Raw genomic sequence first — 19,961 nt, 5'->3', positions numbered from 1 at the left:
AGCATGGAATCGACATTTCTGATCGAGAAAAAGTTTTAGAGAAAAATAGCGTCTGTCTTTCTGGGAAAAATAAACAATGTATTTTTTTCTTTAATGTTTCAAGTGAAAACTTAAAATTGAAGTTAAAACCCAAATATCTCAAAATTTTCCTCCAGAATTTTTGAAAAACAAAATTAACAAAACCAGTTTATTAAAAATGCAAATTTTTGAATGTTCCAAACTCATGGACACTTGAAAACTGACAAAATTTTTGGTAAAATTTTCAAACTTTTTACCTGATTGAAACTTTCCATAATTTTTTGTTCTAGGCAATCATTTGCTTATTTTTTTTTGTAAATAATAGGTCATGTTGTATCTTGTCATTTTTTTTTCAAAATGGCATTTTTGACATTTTCAATAAATTGTAGCATGAAAACGTCACTTCTGATTGAAATGTCGTCGGATACAAAGTTGATGAGAGAAAAGCAAAGTCTTTCTTGTAAAAATATACACAGTAGGTATTTTTTTTTTAATTATTTTTGAGTAAAAATTCAAAAATTAAAATTATCTCAGATATCTCAAAAATCCTATATTCAATTTTAATAAATTTTGTATAGAGTAAAACTCACGAAAAATTCAAACTTTTGAAATAATTAAAACCATGGACACTCTAAAATGGACGATAATCATAGAACATCAACTTTTGGTCATATTTTTAACCTTCTTGTTAGCAAACTTTTTTCTGTAATTTTTGCACAGAAAACGGTTAAGAATGTCTCACATGTTGTTTCTTACGTATAAATTAATTAAAAAAAGCGTATGAGTAAAAAGTTCAAAAATTTTACCAATAGTTCTTGTTCCACGGTTTTTGTAAATTCTTAAGTATCCATGGTTTTGAATATGCCAAAAGTTTGCAATTTTCATGGGCTTTTTTGTAAACAAAATTTATTCAAATTTAAGGTATACTTTATGAGATATCTGAGTTTTTATCAATATTTTACTGTTATCAGTTTAATGAAAAATGTAAAAGACGCCATTTTTGAAGAAAAAATAAATTGTAAGATTCAAAATGACTGAACTTTTTAAAAAATATGAAAAATTGTCCATTACAAAGAATAATGCAAAGCTTCATGCAAATCGGAGAAAATCGAGTTTTTTCGATTCGTTATTTGGTGGAGTTCAGTACGCATTTTTATGTATTTTTTTTTCATAGAAAATAATTAAAATGCCAACATTGTTTTCTAAGCAAAAGTTCTACAATATACAAGAGTTTGTTCTACATTTTTTTTTAATTTAAAGCGTCCTTAATTTTAAACATTTCAAAAGTTTGCATTTTTCACGTTTTTGCAAGCTTTTTAGTTGAATAAAATGTAAATTTTCGGTCAAAAACATTTTTAGATATTTCTTTTCCTTTTTTTATATTCACTTGAAGTTACTTGAACAACATTAGTTTTTCTCTAAAACTTTGTCTCAGACGTCATTTCGATCAGAAATATCGTTTTCGTGCTAAAATTGTTTGAAAAACTTCAAAGACGCCATTTTGAAAATTTTATACGATCCTAAATGGCCAAATTTAAGCAAAAAACTGTGAATCATTGCCCCATAACAAACCTTTGCATAAGTGTTTGTTATGGGCAATGATTCACATTTTTGCTAAAACTCGGCCATTCAAATCGGATAAAGTCGCGTTTTTCCGATTCATCATTTGGCTGTTAATTTAAATTTGCGCTGAAGTTCGGTCATTTTGATTCGCACTTCATTATTCAAAATAGCGAATATGATATTTTAATAAAATCAACCGTGTATATTTTTTTAAGAAAGACTTTATTTTTTTTCTCCAACTGTGACGTAGACGTCATTTCGATTAGAAGTGACGTTTTCACGCTACTATTTATGGAAAAATGGCAAATTCGCCATTTTGAAAATTATAAAATAAACTTCAATTCATCAAAAATTTAAATAATTGTCAATAACACACAATTAATATTATTGCTTGTTGTGGGCAATTATTCATATTTGTGCTTATGTAAATTCGGCCTATTGGGCAACTTTCCATACAACGTACACCATTACGTGCTGTTTGACTGTATATTCAGGAACATCATCTAATTGAATATACCAGAAGAACTCAGACCAGCAGTTCACTTCTTGGTTCACTTATAGATTTAAATCTGAAGTGTAGGTTCTAGAGTGGGCTCAAGAGAAAGAGACAGTTAATCACACCCCAAATAATGCTGCAACTTGCACCAAACAAACCACATAATTCAACATCTATTCATATTCAACATCCTCTAGAGTCGGTCTCCAATAATAGACTGATAGACCGTTGCTTTTCACATCACATGACGGTTTGTGGTCTGCTTTTGAGGGCATTATAAAACCCTAAAACACAGGACTTTTACCATCCTATGAACACAAAATACCAAAATTTCGCACACCCACTTCCCGCGGCATCCTCAATCCGATTTATCCTTGCAATTTCAAACCAAAACATTCAAGGTGTCGGAAATACCAGGTTGCCGCGTTGGATATTTTAAAAACAATCGCAGCTGGCTCTATGATCGGCACATTCGGCACACCTGCGGCACACTCGCAGCACACTGACAAAAAAGATGACGCAAGATTGTGTGTGCGGAGTGTCCTATCCCTTAAAATTGTGCGGAGTGACCTATTATTATTATTATTATTATCTTTATTTAGGAGATGTGGAGTGAGTGACCTATCCCTTGAAATTTTGTTTGGAATTTTACTCCAACTCACACAAAAAAAACAGTTTTTCAAGAAAGACTTTGTTTTTCTGTATAAAATTGTCTCAGACGTTATTTCGATTAGAAGTGACGTTTTCATGCTAATGAAAAAATGACAAATACGCCTTTTAAAAATTAAAAGTGCAATTATGCAAAGTTTCATGCAAATCGGAGAAAGTCGAGTCAAAAAATCATTTTGTTTTGCTACTTGACCTGGAACTGCTCTGTTTTTAAATTTTTTAAACTTCTCATCATTTTTTTTTTCAATTTTTTAAATTTTGTCTGCAGAAAGTAATTGTTAAGCCAGTTAAAAAAATCCGCTGAAAAATTCCATTTTGAAAATGTCAGAGAAGATATAATTTTTGATGAACTGTAAAATAACCATAAGTCCGTAACGACCCAAATTAGTTTTTTTTTTCGCTATTTGACCTGGATTTGCTCAGCCACGTTTTCCTGCTACCAATATCGAATACACCATTTTGTAAAAATTGACACGTTAAAAAAGTGCACGATTGTCCATAACACACATTTTTGCACAGTTTCTTGATAATCGGAGATTATGATGCTTTAAAAAAAAAGTATTAAAAAAATATTGAAGGTAAGGTAAGGTAAATTTTTTTGTACTCATTCAGGATGGATACCGCTAGGGTTGTAGTACCGATAGTGCCGCTACTGGTTTTACCGGTAATACCGGGTATTTTTCAGGAATCGAAATACCGGTACTAGCATGTCAAAATACCGGTGTTTTCGGTACTGTTCATTTGATAAATGTTAAACCTAATTTTAGTTGTTGGTTCTAACTATACTTTAACACATGTTTAGTAGCGCTGCCACCGAGTAATTGTTTTGAAATACTTTATAAAACGGCTCGAACTAACCAGCATGAACTATATTAAAAACGTCGTGAACCAACAAGCTGCACAGAACAAAAGTGAAAGTGTGAAAGAATAGGCGAATCAAAATATGAAACAGTAAGCGATGTGCTCAACAGTGACGTCCCAGATTAACTGCCAACCTTAAAAACTGCGATTTTATCTGCAACCAAAGCGTTATTTCTACCGCTAGCTTCGCTAATGTTCGCTACTGAAATTTCTTCACTATCTGGATATGGAGATCCTTTTCTGTGCTGTGAACTTTTAGCCGATAAAATTTTCAAGGAATTGAATACTAGAAACGCGGGACGACGACTTGGTAATTAAGTCATCATCAAACATTGAGCAATGTTTCCGATAATCCTATAATAGAGGAATCTTTCGAAAAAAGGCCTTAGCAGTTGATAGCAGTTGCTCCGGTTTTAATAAGTTTGATGGGGAAGTTCGAATTTATGAAAACTTTGCGATATTTGTACTATTAATGTGTCTAGAAAATTCGTGACCAAAATTTGTTCTTGAATAATGAGGATAATAATATATTCAGGAGATTTAATGAATATATTTCTTTTACACTTAAACGTTATTCGTGACTTGTCTGAGGGGTTTTTTTTTGTCAAAGAAGGTGCCTTAGGAGAGATGCCATAGTCTAATCCAAGATTAAATAAATTCTGTTTCTAAATTTTTTGTATCGATATTCATTTATTTTCTTAAAATCCCGTGGTATCGGTAATTTACCGGTATTTCTGATACTGAACCTCACAGTACCGAAATACCGGTACTCACAAAAAGGATTCGGTACTGAAAACCCTAGGTACACCCAACTTTTCCAGAGTTGTGCTGTAAAAGAGCTGAAAAAAAGCTGCAAATACAGCTACTAGCAGAAATTAGCCAAATATTTTTGGAGAGCGTTTACTCAACTTTTCAACAACCATTATTCCATTTGTCAGTCGCACTGAATAGCAGCAGCCAATAAACGCTACCCGGGCAAAGTCGGTTAACAAAATGCAAGCAAATCGATATTAAAGTTTGCAGTTCCTATCATAATGGAAACTAATTTTGATTTCAACTGTCGCGGAAGAAGTCTGATATCATATCGTGCTTTCATTATACAGCCAAGACTTTTTAAATGAAAGCAACTTAACTTCAAATCGTACTGTTAACGTCTTGTTGAAAGTTTAATATAAGTTCATCTGTCGTTGAACTAACAATTATTGTCAATTCGTTTTGTTTAACACATTTTAGGTCATTCGTGACTTGTCCGGGTGAGATTTGAACTCAAGTCTTTTAGCGTGAGAAGCATGGATGCCAGCAATTTAAACCAGACCTATTAGTATTCAGTTAAATATTATGAATGCAAAATCAGTAATCTAATTGATTTCATTGAAAGCAGGATCAGTTTTCCGTTTGATTCCACAATGTAAAAGTTTGCTCTCATTTTTGCTGTGTTAACCGTTAAGTCAACCAAAATGAGATCAACTGGAGTATTCAAAATAAGTTACATCATAACAGTACATTTTGATTTCAATTTGATCTCCAGCTTTGCTCGGGTTATGTCACTGCTATGCAAATATTAATCAACTTTTAACTTGTAGCTGCAAAACAACGCTAATAAAGTGAATATATTACTCATTTGTTGGCTTCTACAAATCAAACCACTCTGGCTGAATAACATAAACATCAAAAGTGCTATTTCAAAAACGAAACAAATTTTACTCAGCTAATAAACTGCGTTAGCGCTACTTTGGAAGCATTTTTAAAGTCATCTGGGTTTAATTTTAGACTTGTGCAGTTTTACAGCTTTTACTCCGCTCCTTTACCAAGCTGAACTATCTTGTTGAGAAAAGTGATTGTGTACTATTATAAAGGATTTACTCAGCGATCTTGTTGTAGAAGGTCATGTAGATTTGTTTACGTCAGTTCAAAGTGTTGGCGTAGCGAAGTTGATAGTGTCAAGGTTTGCCAATGCGGTCGTCTTGACTTCGAGTCCTTATAACTAATTTCAAGTAATTTGATTCGTAACTAAATGAAATCAATAAATTTCACCCATCAAAAAAAGTAAACAATATTTAACCCAGCTTCAGGATCAAGCTGTGCAGCGATTATTGGATAATGGGGAAAAGGTTGAATAAGCGCTTTCAAGTTCACACACAACTAAACAGCAGAATAACAGCTGTAGAGAAGCGTAAATATATAATAAGATATTGCCCACAACCACCCCAAAAGCCATAAGTAGCTGACTAAGCTCGCCAGATTTGCTTGAATAGAGATTGAGTATAGGTTACCTCATATCATATAGCATTTGAATACAGCTTGAGGCTGTATAAATGAAATCAACAAAGCGTTTACACTATGAAAATTGTTAGTTGGGCGGTTTTGTCCATTCGACCTTTTGATCTTAATTCGAGTTAAAGGAAATTTCGACCTTTTGTCCCTTTGTGTTTCATTCTTCTCGATCTTTAGTACATTTCAATATTTTGTCTATCCGGCTTTGTGTCTCTTTTAGTTTCATCCGATCATTTGTCCTTCGATCTTTTATCATAAGGAGGAATGATAGTCTACTTGATTTTCATTTTGAATAACTGATAACATTTTGCGCTCACTTGAGCTTTTGGGAGGCAAGTCATTCACGAGTTCAAATCTCACCCCCGGACAAGTCACGAATCACCCAAGAGCGTTAAAGTGACTATAATTTAAAAAAAAAATGTGTAGGAAAAGATTGAATGAACCAAAACCCTTCGAAGTAAAATGATAAAAGTATTCATTTGAACGAATTTATACAAGTTAATACAACGTAAGCTTCAGACAAATTTTACAAAACTTCATATATCTGTTGGTTGATACAACTTTTATGTCTTAAGCAAATTTTCATAAAATTTGACGCTCCACAACTTTGCCGAAAACAGCAAACCTCTAGCGTTCGAAATAAAAAAAAAAAAGGTTTGCATCGCTGCGTCATCTTTGCGGCAAAAACTTGAACTATTTTTATCCATCAAATTACAGTCCTAACTAAGTCATAAATCTTTGCTCAAAATGTCTACCCAATTGGATGTAATCCCAGGGCGTTATTATTTTTTTCCTACTAGATTTCATTCCCGGCCCACTATGCAGTGAATGCTCGAATTCAGAAGAGTCAACTTTCCTATTGAATTCTGGTTATCTAAGAAAAAAAGGACAAAAACCCCAGAATCAAACATGCCCGAGTGTTTGTTCTTGCCAACCGTAATATATTGTATGCCAAACGCTTAGGAATAAACAAGCAACTGCGGATGTCGTCTTATAACTGAATCGCAAAATCCCATGTAAATAATGACAGCACAGCTTTCCATCATCATTCATAATAACTTCACCCAGAGTAGGAAAAGCCTCACCCAAAGGAGACTGAACAAAGACACATCGCTTGCCTCCGAGCGAATTCAGAGCATTTCAATTGTAAAGATACACGTACAAGGAATGGGATATTTTCTTCCATCTTTGGAGGATAAAAACCGTATGCATACGAGTTATGTTTACAAGTGAAGGAAATGGATATTTTTTCCCGGAGAAGAAAACAGATTTATTTTTCAATCAAATATGACAGCAATAAGTGGTGTATGAACTTAGTTCGATTTTGGATTTGTCTTATTCAGGGGAAAAACGCTCAATTATGCTTAGCAACTCAGGTTTATTACTCTACTTGCGTTTTTTTTTAGAGGAGCGTAGCGACGGGAAAGCTTCTAAAAAAAATTCCAAAAGAAGCTTCTTTGAGAAGCATTTAGAGGCTTTTAGACGAGTCGATTCTAGTCGCAACGCTCCACTGGGAAGGGTAATAAACCGGAGTAGCTACGCGATTCAATTCAACAGCTACCGTAACTCGCTCCACCCAACAAAAACCCCCACGGTAAACACCTCCGTCGGACTACCGTTGCACATTTACCTGCCATCAATTACCGCGATCAGATCAGCAGAACCGATAGTAAACCTTCTTCGTGCAATCAACCACCCAAATTCTCAAACAAATCGTTTTCGACACCCTATCCACAGCAGTCACGAAAAGCCATTTCGTCGCGTTCATTTCTTTCCGGCAAAGACTGCGATGCGACACGAAATCCGTGACAACCGTTGCTGCTGCTGCTGCTGCAGCAATCATCGATCATCGCCGTTGTAGAACGGCGCGATTTCTACGAAAACGTGTAATGAATTTGATCGCCCGTTATCAATCAATCGAGAACTTTCGTGCGCGGAATAGATACCATCTATCTACAGGTTCACCTGGTTTGGTGGAGGAAACTTTGTCCCCACTGACTGCGACTGTCACGCGACGAGCGTAAATCAATCGACGAATGGGAAGGGGGTGACCGGTCCGGGGTGATGTCGAGCTAAAAGAAAGAAGAAATTGAACCCGCCTGGAAGGTAGGCAGCGCCAAGGCGCTGCTAAATTGACGGCCGTCAAAACTTAAGCGAAGTTAGCGAATCGAATCAAATCAAATTTTCAGTGGCGATTTATATTGGGAGCATATGTCGTGTTCAATTTGTCTAATGATTTTGGATAACTTTGGGTGGCTGGAAAAAAAAAGTTTCCAGCAGATTTGTCATTGAAAAACGCGTTAAATTTGCTGAATGGCTTGGTTTTCATTGGAAATGTTCATGCTACCCCTTATCATGTTGGAAGAACGTTTATAAATCCCATATGCAACAAGGTCTTGTTAAAGTAAACGTTGCAGCAACTCATACATAGATGGTGATGTCGCTTGAGATCGAGCTTATTTGTTTTAGTCAAATAGCTTATGCAATTCTAATTGTAGTTGCATGATTAAAGTAGTAAATATTCTAGCATTGCTGGTATTTATTCAGTCGTAGATTTCCATCCTTTAGTTGACTTTCCTTTTCTGCTAACACAACCTTTCGCTTCTTCCCATTGTTGTAGATTTGACTGTTATCTCTTTATTTACCCCCTCTCAAACTCCGCTCTATAGTAATTACGTATCAACCAGTATATTTCATGTAGCAATTCCGTAATTTCTTTAATTCAAGCAAAAAAAAACTATCACGATCACTGTAATTATATACCTCTCGATTTTTTTTCTACTCCCTTAATCTAGGATCTAAGAATCACCCTCGTTTATTTTCCTTCCGACGTTAGAAGAAGTTGTTCGACGAAGAAACTAATCTTCGGTGTTTTCTGATCTTTTCTTTTTTCCCTCCGTCTCACGAACTTCAACAAATCAAACAACGATTGAATGTGGGAACGACGATGACGACGAGTAGCAGCGGTTTGCGTGCCCTGGCCAGCCGAAGGTAAGAGCTTTTACAGCAACAACCCCCCTCTCAGGCGACGGTTTCTCTAGATTAAGGATGTAGGTTTTTCGCTTTTGTTTTTCTCTCAATGTCGTTGATGAAAAGTAAATAGTAGTATCATGTGCAGGTACTAAAGTTCCGGTTACGGTCGGTGCGATCAATAATAGATTAGGAGTATGTGTAAGCAAAAAATCTGTAGGTGAAAGTTTCATTCTGTTCCCTCTGTGATCACCTCAAACGGAGCGAGTAGTTTTAAGCAGAATAAAAACAAATAGAAGTTAGGCCAAAACTGGTTCAACCATAGGAAGTAATTTTCCGTTCGATCCCGCGACGACGACGACCGATTTGAAGTAAAGCTTTGCAATTGTAAATAAGGTCAAAACGAAAAAAAAAAAACAGATGAGATTTAGTAGCTACGTAAGTTATTTTTGAAGACTGAATTTGATCATTGGTTTTGTTTTTTTTTTTATTTTGTTTCTTGGAAAATGAATTGATGTATTTGATTTTTTGTTATTTATCCTATATGAAAAAAATTAAACATTTGAAGAGTAAATGGATTTTTGGTAATTTGAAAAGTGCTGTGTTTTCTTCAATTATTGCTGAGCCCTAATGAAAAATATTGCTTGTATAATTGATGTTGTTTTCTATTCGGAACGATACAACAATCATCTCTTTCTGCTTCTTTCCAAGTTGAATTACATCTTCTCGTGCTCCTTCGTAAATTTTTCTTATTTTTCAGGCAGCGTTTCATCTTCCATCGACTTACTTCTGTTTTTTCTGCATAGTCAGGATTTTTTCCGATGCCCTTTGAGCTTGCTCTGGAAGCACTTATTCCTCAAACCATCGTAGAATATATCTTCTTCCCCAATCAATATACAAACCTCGCCCTGTTGTATACGATGATTGATGTCCCGACTTTGCTGAAAATATTTGAACTATGATGAAGATATATGAACTTCCAGACGAAGTTGTGTCTAGAGCCGCACTACCGTTTATATACTGGTGATAGCGCTCTGATGCGACAGCAAAACTTCTCCCCTGATCCTATTCTTCGACAATGTACCCCTGTAACCTCGGGTAAGCCGCGAATATTCTGCCCAACTTCTATTAGGCCTAAGGGGCCTCATAGCCTAGTCAGTAAAGGCGCGGTATTACCAAGCCGGAGGCGGCGGGTTCGATTCCCGGTCCGGTCGAGGGAATCTTTCGGGTTGGAAATTTTCTCGACTTCCCTGGGCATAGAGTATCATTGTGCTTGCTACACAATACACAAATTCATGCTTTGGTATTGGCATCGAAAGCTCTCAATTAATAACTGTGGAAGTGCATTTAGAACACTAAGTTGAGAGCACGCAATAAGCTAATATGCGCTAAGCAATAAGCTTGAAATGCGAATAAGAAGAAGAAAGTCTATTAGACCTAGAATATAGTAAAAAAATTTACGAAACGATAAGTTATCGGCTCCGAAAAGCTAGTGCGATTGAGCCTTTCAAATAAACGAATTAATGAAATATTTATATATGTATATGAACTTTGCTTATGTTTTGGAACGTCTCCGTAATTTTTGAAACTTCGCTGAAGTTTTTGGAAATATCCTGAAATCTCGCAGCTTATCTCGAATTTACGGAACTATTCAAAAAAATCAGAGAAGTTTCGAGAAAGTTAAAAAAAAATCAGGGCTGTTCCAAAAACATCAGCAAAGTTCAAACAGTCAACTCTCTCTAACTCTATGGAAATCCAAGCTACGCCAACCACTCGTCCTATACGAATTTCCCAAATGTACCTCCGTAACTCATTGATCCCTTAAATTTAGACGTAGGGCGAGTTGACTGTATAACTTCACCAAGTTCAAATAATGTTACACTGAGACAAATAAACTTAAGAATTTCATAAGACTCGACTTATGAACGACACATATGAATGTCATAAGTGTGACTTATGAATGATTTTTATCTAACATGAGGTAGCTCTCATACGCCTTTAACCATTTAATTATCCCAAGCATTGAAAGACGAATGGTCAACACACGGGCCCCGTAATCTCAACGTCCATGGTTCGGATCCAGTCTGTTCTGTTTCATTAATTCGTTGTCAACATTTTTCATAAGGCAAATTATTGAAATTCATACCGATTTCTTGTGGCTAAAATTCATAAGTGGTTTTTATGGAATTCTTACATTCTTTTGCCTCAGTGTAGCAAAGCTCCAAGAATTTCAGACCAAATCAAAATTGAGTCGAGTCGATTCACTTTCGGCAAAAGTTGATTTACTCAAAAGTGAGTTGAATTTTCCGGGTTTTTCCAGGAAAATCTTCTCGAACATGAGAACAATAAATATAGGTTTTACTCCGTCTGTTAGTATACTCTTAGACTGAGTGAAATTTCCATGGATTTTCCTTATTTTCGAGAAGGTTTTCCTTGTTTTCCACGGCATTTTCCAGTAAAATTCTACTCACTTTTGATTAAATGCACTTATGCAGGGCTGGTAGCAGGTCACTTTTTAGTGACTTGGTCACTATTTTGAAGCCAGTCACTAAAAGCCACTTTTTACACCAAAAAGTCACTAAAGTCACTATTTCCCTAACAATAGTCACTAAAGTCACTTTTTCACTACTAAAATAAAGTGAAATTTAAAAATATCAACAAAATGTTTAAATTGAGTACTTGGCACTGAGACAGTCTACAGTTGTTTTAACAAAATATACATATCTGTTAAATTTAAAATTTTAACCAGGGTGACCAGTGAACCGCAACACTTTAGAGCACCAGGAAAACTATTGGGAATTGGGAAATGCCTTCAATTTCGATTAAAGGTATGTGATAGATTTTCAATGGATGATTAAGAACTTTAAAAAAATCCAAAGTAAATTTTAAGAGAATTTTAAAGGATTCTAGGGATGTCACCAAGATATATCAGAGGAGAATACCAAAGTACAGACTACGAAAGTCTCATGTAAAATTAAGTGTTCTGAGGACTGATTTCTTCATCTCTGCTTAAATCTTAAGCCAGGTTTGCCTATATGTATAGTTAAACTTGGCTTAACACATACGAGCGTCGGTTTTGATTATTGTTTAAATTATTAGAGACGCAAAATTCAGCTCCGAAACAATTTTGGAAATAATTCCCCAATATAATTGAGAGTGCATTTAACGAGAGTTCTGAGAAGAATTCTATGATGATTTGATGAGCAATCCAGGTCCAATTCTAATAAGAATTGAGGAGGTTAGAAGGAAAGGGGTGTAAGTGATTTTGATCTATTCTCTTCATCGTTTTTCTCGTTTGATAGTCACAGCTTTATAAACAGATTTTGCGCTATTTCTGCCACGTAGTTTGACAAAAGAGGTTCTCATCTAGCATCCAGAATGGCACACGAATAAAGGAATGTGTTTGCAGCTGAATTATTAACGAAAGAGAAAGTCGATGAAGAGAATCGATCAAAGTCACTTACACCCCTTTCCCTCTAACCCCCACAATTCGAAATTAATTCTGAAATTCCAAGAAAATTCTAAAGATTTTAAAAATAAATTTCTATAATTCCAATGGAATCGAATTTTGAAGGTTCAATCTCAAAGAAGAGTTTCAAAGTTATTCTGTGACGGATTTTTGTTTTCAGAATTCTGAGGAAATACTATGGGAATTCTAAGGAAAGTACGAATTGAATTTCCAATTGAATGCAAGGAAGACGTCCAAGATTATTCTAAGCAGAAATTTATGAAATTATGGAAATTCTAAGGAGAATTCACTTAAATTATAAATAGATTTATGGAAGGGGCCTTCAGGGAGTTCCTAGAAGAATCAATACAAAATCGAAAGTTCCACTTTAACTAATCATGTGTTATTACTTCATGCGTGAATTTAACGGTATACAGAATTGGAGATGCTTGACGTCAAATATCAGACATAAAGTGGAGACAGATGAGGAGATTAAATTATAAAGTTGATAGTTCCGTTTTAGTACGGCAGTGTGAAAATTGTATATACAAAGTAGAAAGCGAGCGAGCAAAGGACAATTTTGAGGAAGGCACGAATCGGGTAATTGTTTACTTCAGATATCGACTTGAGTTTGAAACAATAGATATAACTGTTTCCGCACATCGGAGGTACATGAGCAAATCGGCGATCATCCCTTTTGCCAGTGATGGCAGGGGGAAACACCCCTCACCATTCCTCATTAACGGATGAGCTTGGTAAAGGAGATGCTCTATCCGATTTGTACCTTCCTCAAAATTGTCGTTTGTTTGCTTTCTACTTTCTATATACAAATTTCACACTGCCATACTATAACGGAACTATCAACTCTTTACTTTCATCTCCTCATCCATCGTCTAAAGTGTCCATTTTAATTCTGATATTGTATGTTAAGCATTTCCAACTACGAAAATAATCTATTTCCAAGAACTTTGTTGATTGTTCTGCAAAAAATTCAAGAATGCAGTATTATTTTTGTAAAATCTTATTTGCCTCTAAATTTAAGAGAAGGGGAATTACTACAAAAAAGTTCTTGAGATCATTCTGAAGAAATTCTGAGAAAAATTCATAGCGAATTATCAAAGTTATCTTAAAAAGATTAAAAGATCTCAAACGCAGAATCAAATACAAGATCATAAAAAAATGGAAATTACTATTTGCTAGTCATCATATATAACGTAAGCAAAAGTAAATTATTCAAATCACTTCAAATGCTCTTCACAGGAGATTCCGTTGTGAGCTTCGATTAAATTAGAGGAATTTATGAAATTTGATTTTAAGTTCCATGACATAAAAAATTTATTTCAATAATAAACCGTATTTGAATTTCTAAGTTACCATATAAATGGTTACTTATTTAGTATTTAAAAGTCACTATTTGGTCACTATTTCCGTAATTTTAGTCACTAAAGTCACTACTATTATATAGCATCAGCACTACCAGCCCTGCTTATGTCGAAATTGAGTCGACTCGGCTCAATTTTGAGTCGGTCTGAACGACCATGCAAGTAACATTTTTGGTTTTATAATTATATTTTTTACCATGATTTAGACTTGTACAATACTGTAGAACATCGATAAAACTTGCAATTTTATTTGGGATGACTGGTTGGCTGAATACGTTTCTTTTAATTTCGTGAGCTTCATGGTGCTCAATTACATACATGGGAAGTTTTTCAGTTAATTATTATCAAAATTTGTCATTCAATAATTTCATACATTTTTTCCAATGGCAAAAAAGTTGCTTAAATCTCTTGAGCAATGCTTGGAACACTTTTCGAAATTACCTTGGAGTTTTCCTCAAAATTCTTTGAAAAAAATCCCGTAAAATTCTTTTGGACATATCATCGGAATTCAATTTCCATGGAACTGATAAGAATTCCAAGGAAATTTTCTTTGTAACTCAGAGTTCCGAACTCTCTTCAAAAATCCATTGCAACACTCCTCGGAATCGCCTTGAACTCTGATCTGAATTTTATTGAAACCTTCCTCAAAATTCCTTTGAAACTATCCTCAGATTCCTCAGAATTTCCTCAGATCTCTCTGCTGAATTTCCTGGGAGTTCGTTTGAAATAATCATCAGAATTTCCTTTCGATTCTCTGCACAAATGGTCATCAAAATACGCTTAGAATTCACCAAAAATTCTTCTCGATTTGCCCATAAAATTAACCAAAGAATCACCTTAGAATTTTACTCGGAACTGCTTCAACATTTTTCTTGATTTTTTTTTTCTCAGAATGGCGTTGGAATTCAAGTCATAACTTCCTTTTGGAAATCTGCCCAGATCTCCCTTGGAATTCAACTCAGATTTAACATGGAATTTTAGCCCTTATAATTACTTATAATAACATAGAAATTCTCCCTAAAATTCCCTAGGAATCGCCATTGGAATTTGATTGGAATTATCTTAAAAATTGCTTTGAAATTCTCATCATAATTCTCTAGAAAAAATTGCATTGTTAAGATTTTAAAAATTGTTCGCAAAGCCTTAAACATTTGTCAAAATTCTGACATTTTGAGTATATCTCTGTCTCATATCTCAAATCACATCTCTGAAAGTCTCGATAAAGAAAACTGAACCTCGATTTCACACATCAACCAGGTCAAATTAAACCTCCCAAAAACTATCTACGCATTTTGTGAGGAATCTATGACAAAAGGTAGGTCGAAGGACAAACAGTCGAATTGAACTTAGGGGAAAGAAAGGTCGAATTGATAAAAAATCGAACTGACAATTGGTCGAATGGAGAAAAAGGTTGAGTAGACAAAAAGGTTGAGTGAACAAAAGGTCGAATTGAACTTAGAGGGACCTTTTGTCTGAAGGGCAAAATATCGAATGGACAAAAGGGTGAATTGAACTTAGAGGGATATAAGACGAAATGACAGAAGGTCAAATTTAACATAGAGGGACAAAATATCGAATGGACAAAAGGTCGAAATGGACAAAAAGTCATAATGGACAAAAACTCGGAATGGATCTAACTTCAAATAACCAAAATCAATATTTGACAAATTTCAATAATTGACAAAATATTGTTTAAGAAATCTTTGCTCAGATTTTAAAAGAACTTTAAAAAATACTAGGGGCTGTGTATGTACTAAATGGCTCTAATGTTGTCTTATGGATCTATGATTGGGCCCATCGCTAAAAAATTTGCTATTTATCAATTTTATCTAAATGAACGCGTCATTGGGACGGTACTAATGGATATTTTTGGACGTTATTGAAAATGTGCTGAATTTATGTATGGACCCAAATTAGAGGCAATTAGGCCGACATTACATTCATTTCCCCTATGCAAATACTTCCAATGAATTGCTCCTGATTTAAAGAACGAAATATATTTGAGAGTTTGCCACCCAACAACATTTTGACAGTTTATCCATTTAGACCATTTGTCCATTCGACCTTGTGTCCATTTTCGACCTTATGTTCATTTCAACCTTTTGTCCACTTCGTTTCTTCTTCTTTCGACCTTATGTCTATCTAAGTTCAATTTGACCTTTTGTCGCTTCGACCTTTTGTCCCTTCTACATTTTGTCCCTTCGACCTTTTCTCCATTCGACCTTTTGTCCCTTTATGTTCTATTTGACCTTTTGTCTTTTCGAACGTTTGTCTTTTGACATTCTGTACTTAGATCTTCTGTCCTTCAACCTTCTGTCCTTCGACCATCTGTCCTTCGACCTTCTGTCCTTCGACCAGTTTGGAGACAGCCCTCTAAAACTCTACGTTACTCTAGAGGTCACCAATATGCCTATATGCAATGTACGGTTGTCGTATGGCTAACATAGAGCCTACAAAAACTTATTCCTTTATTTAACGTCGGTCTCTGTTACGCAATCTAGTGCCAATCACCGACGGACATCGATTGCCATCCATTGACGGGCAATCGAATGTGCAGAAAGGCAGCTTCCATTCCGAAGTTGGAAGACGTGACCAGAGATTTGTATGCCTCAGAAAAATCCCACCGACCTCGGCTGGGATTAAACCCAGACCCATTGGGGTGAGAAAGCAGTCACGCTTACCACTACACTACCGGTGCCGGCTCCCACAATTTTTTTCAAAAAATTAAGTTAGCGATGTAAAGAAGGTTTGGCCTCGCGGAGGTCGACATTCCTTGTTCGAGTGATATTATAAACTTTCCCTTAAGGGGAAGCTCACCGCTCCGAAAAAAATAATTACGTTTTGATTTTTCTAAAAGTATTGGAAAAAGATATCAAAAATCTAAACAAAAATCACATTTTGTCTAATTTTTCACAGAAAATTCACGTGCAAAAACATTTTGTATGAGTTATTATGGCATAAAGTTGGACTCGAAAAACCGCAAAACATCGACTTTTCGGTTTTGCTGAGAGTCCAATTTTTTTTCATGATGAGATAGAAAAAATATTTTTACCTGTAATTTTTAAAAAAAATCTAGGGAAGAAACTGATATTTTTTTCCCATTTTTTTTTATTTTCGGGCCGGTAAGCTTCCCCTTAACGGGCAAAAGCACACTCACTGTTCCACAATCACAATCGATCAGACTCGACCATCTCCAATTTGCATGAAAATTTGCATAAGCGTGATTACCTCTCACCCCAGCAGGCCTGAGTTCAATCCCAGTCGGCGCCGCCGGGATGTTCTGAGGCATAACATCTCTGATCACGCCTTCCTTCGGATGGGAAGTAAAGCCGTTGGTCCCCGGTTCATGAGTTGATGGGTCGATAGGTAGGGTCCAGGTGTGGGAGCTGCCTTCCTGGCACGTCGGTAGCATTGGTGCTCAGCAACGGAAAACAAGATCGACGGAAAAAACAAACCAAAGGAAAAAAAAAATCATTCACATTTGTGCTAAATTCGGCCATTTTGAAACGCCACTTCTAATCAAAATGACGTCTGAGGTAAAAGGGAAAAGTTAAGTCTTCTTAAGAAAAAATCGAAGAAAGTGTAAAAGAATTGCCTATCAAAAAATTTGCTTGTTCAAAATTTATGATTTTTTTTAAATGTTAATGAAAAATGCATCATGTATATCATGGTTTTCAATATTCCATAAATTTGTATTTTTCATGAACTGTTTGTTAAAAATAAAAAAAAAAATATTTCTTTGTTGTTTAATTTTTTAACAATTTTTATTTATTTATTTTTTTCTTTTGATTATTTAAAAAAATATCGTGCCTATTTTTTCTATAACGAATTTTCCCTGCAACTTTGTCACAGACTTTTTTTTACTAGAAGTAATGTTTTCGCGCTACAATTTATTAAAAAATGTCGAACGCCACTTTGAAAAAAATAAAAACAGGAATGAGAATGATTGAACAAACAATTATACAAAGTTTCATTCCAATCGGAGAAGGTCAAGCCAAACATAATTTTGGTTTTGCTATCTGGCGTGGAACTGCTTGACCGTCATTAACAACCACCATCAGCGAATTAACCTTTCTCATATGAAAACCACTAATCCTTTTACATCGCTTCGACAGCATCCATTATAACGGTGTAATCCCTGAAGTCTCCCTACCCTCAAAGGGGGGTTCCATTACCGAGTATTCAAAAGTCACAGTTCCCCCCGGTTAACCTCGCTAAGTAATCCCATCGACGACGAAGACGAACGACAGCGGGCTTCCATCACTGAGTAATGTTTTAAAACCTGTCATAAACTCGTTCAACCCCAAGCGACATTTCCATCAAAGCCCCGGCCCGGCCACCTGGTCCCTTTCCTCGAACCTACTAAATCCCATTTCCACGTGGCATCGAGGCCTTGTGGCATTGTGATTTACTTTGTGTTTGCCATCTAATTTCAAATCTGTGTTGCCCCATCAAACCAAAGCCATTTTAAACCAAACAAACAGTTCAATACCGAGCCCCTTCCCCTCCGGTTCCGGAATGTGGAAATGGTGGGAAATGTTCGGGAAAGAGAGTGCTTTTCGCCAAAAGCAGATGGTTAAAAGCCACTCTCGTGGCTGGACTGAACAATTTATTTTATTACTCTGTTGCCCTGGTTTGGAGTTGATGAAAGAGGGGTGGGTGAGCGAGTTATGGAAAAGCTGTTTAAAACCCATCTATGGATCGTTCAAAGGTACTTTACGGTGGGACTCTGTTTTTGATGTCTGCTTGTAAATATTGAACGTATGTGTAGGTGTATTAATAACAACTTCAGAATAAGAGTGTGCCGCTCTCTATCATTAGCTTCGTAATGACTGTTTTAACCCAGCGCAGCATCAGCGGGAGCGAGTCGGTAGTGATCCTTCCCATGACGACGTAAGTCTTCTATTAATTAATTAGCGTCGGCAACCCCCGATTCGGGGTCCGGGTGGGAGTCAGTATCCCGATAGCATCAATTTTAGTCTTCTTCACCCGTTTAATTGAGGTTTCCCGCACCGCTGCTGGTAGAACCCTTGGAGAATCTTTTCACTCTGACAGCATTAATTAATTGATAGCGTTTGTAGACGAGGTCTTATGTTGCCCTGTTGCCTCTTATTCACTGCAAACAAATTGCGAAACATTTTAAAACAATTTCACCATTCGTTTCTGTAGGTTACCGCCTGTCGATGGGCGCCTGGCCGTGGTTAGGAGCAACGGCTGCCACCATGGGAGCAACGGGAGCCCAACAAGCGGCCCTCACCGCCGCACCAAATTCAGCCGCTGCCGCCGCAGCCGCAGCAGCAGCTGCCGCAACATCGAACCATCAGGCGGCGGCCGCCGCAGCAGCAGCCGCAGCTAATCAACCAATGAACGCGGCCGCCGCAGCCGCAGCAGCCGCCTCACCACTGTTGATGGCCCAGGCGGCCCAGAGGGCTGCGGTCGCCGCCCAGCGGCGAAGGTGAGTACTAGTGCACTTTTTAAAACCATTCCACAACAGAATCGCGACGAAGTTGCTCTCGAATGGCTTTCCTCTCAACGAAATTGACAATACTTTGCACTGCAAAGCATGTGAATTTCGCAAAAAATCTCAAAACTTTCCGCTTTTAGAAAGAATTCAAAAGAAAAGTTTATGTACTCTTAACCAACCGATTCTAAAAGCACACATACATTTAGGAGCAACTCAACCCTAGGAAAACATTCAAAATAACAAAATTCCGACCACAATTTCGGAAGGAAGTGCGGAGTCTCTGTGAAAGGGGGCGGAGAGAGTCAACAAGCGGAAGAAAACTTTTCATTTCCACACATCCGGAACGATACAGTCGACGCGGGGGGCAGTGGCTAAAATGGTCCTATCCGCGATTTGGATAGTGCTTTGCTGAAAGTCTCCCTAGCAAAGACAACCAAGCCACCAACCGGTGCTTTGTTGGTTTTCACTGGATCTGTTTCGAATATATGATTCGCACGGAACATAGCTAATCCCGTGCTCTGCTTGAAATGTGCTCACGATCCAGTGTTGTAGTCGGGAATAAGTGAGAACACGAAACAATTCCGATAGAAGTTGCTTCGAGTTTAGGGTTTTGCGTAGATTTTAGATACACAGCAAAAAATTTATTTTAATATTACATCCAAGAGGATGCACTTCAATCATGTCGAAAAATTACCATGTAATTTTTATGATCACAAAAATAAACAGATGCAGTAAAAGCAGTGCAATGTCAGTTCATGCACTGTATTAATGATAATTTTGTCCTTGTTGGCAAGTAATATTACACCGTATTTTTGA

At 36.3% G+C, this 19,961-nt stretch overlaps 1 protein-coding gene across 14 annotated transcripts in view; it reads left to right on the top strand.

Annotated features, from left to right (window-relative positions):
- LOC135708360 (RNA binding protein fox-1 homolog 1-like) overlaps positions 1-19,961 on the top strand; it is a 953,484-nt gene that overhangs the window by 715,536 nt on the left and 217,987 nt on the right. For 13 of the 14 annotated variants that reach the window (XR_010518292.1, XR_010518293.1, XM_065230430.1 and 10 more), the window contains 2 exons: positions 8,843-8,872; positions 18,851-19,136. Coding sequence is in view for 12 of the 14 variants with exons in the window: in XM_065230430.1 (XP_065086502.1) it covers positions 8,843-8,872; positions 18,851-19,136 (316 nt within the window). In the remaining 2 variants the exon portion in view is untranslated. The remainder of the gene's footprint in view (positions 1-8,842; positions 8,873-18,850; positions 19,137-19,961) is intronic. The other variant, XM_065230428.1, reaches the window with a different exon arrangement.

This window comes from Ochlerotatus camptorhynchus, unplaced genomic scaffold (genome assembly GCF_037179485.1).
Source record: "Ochlerotatus camptorhynchus isolate MF236.1 unplaced genomic scaffold, CSIRO-AGI_Acam_v1.1 ptg000330l, whole genome shotgun sequence".
Taxonomy (NCBI): Eukaryota; Metazoa; Arthropoda; class Insecta; order Diptera; family Culicidae; genus Ochlerotatus; species Ochlerotatus camptorhynchus.
The sequence above is the reverse complement of the archived record's forward strand: the minus strand, read 5'-3'. Positions and strand labels throughout refer to the sequence as shown.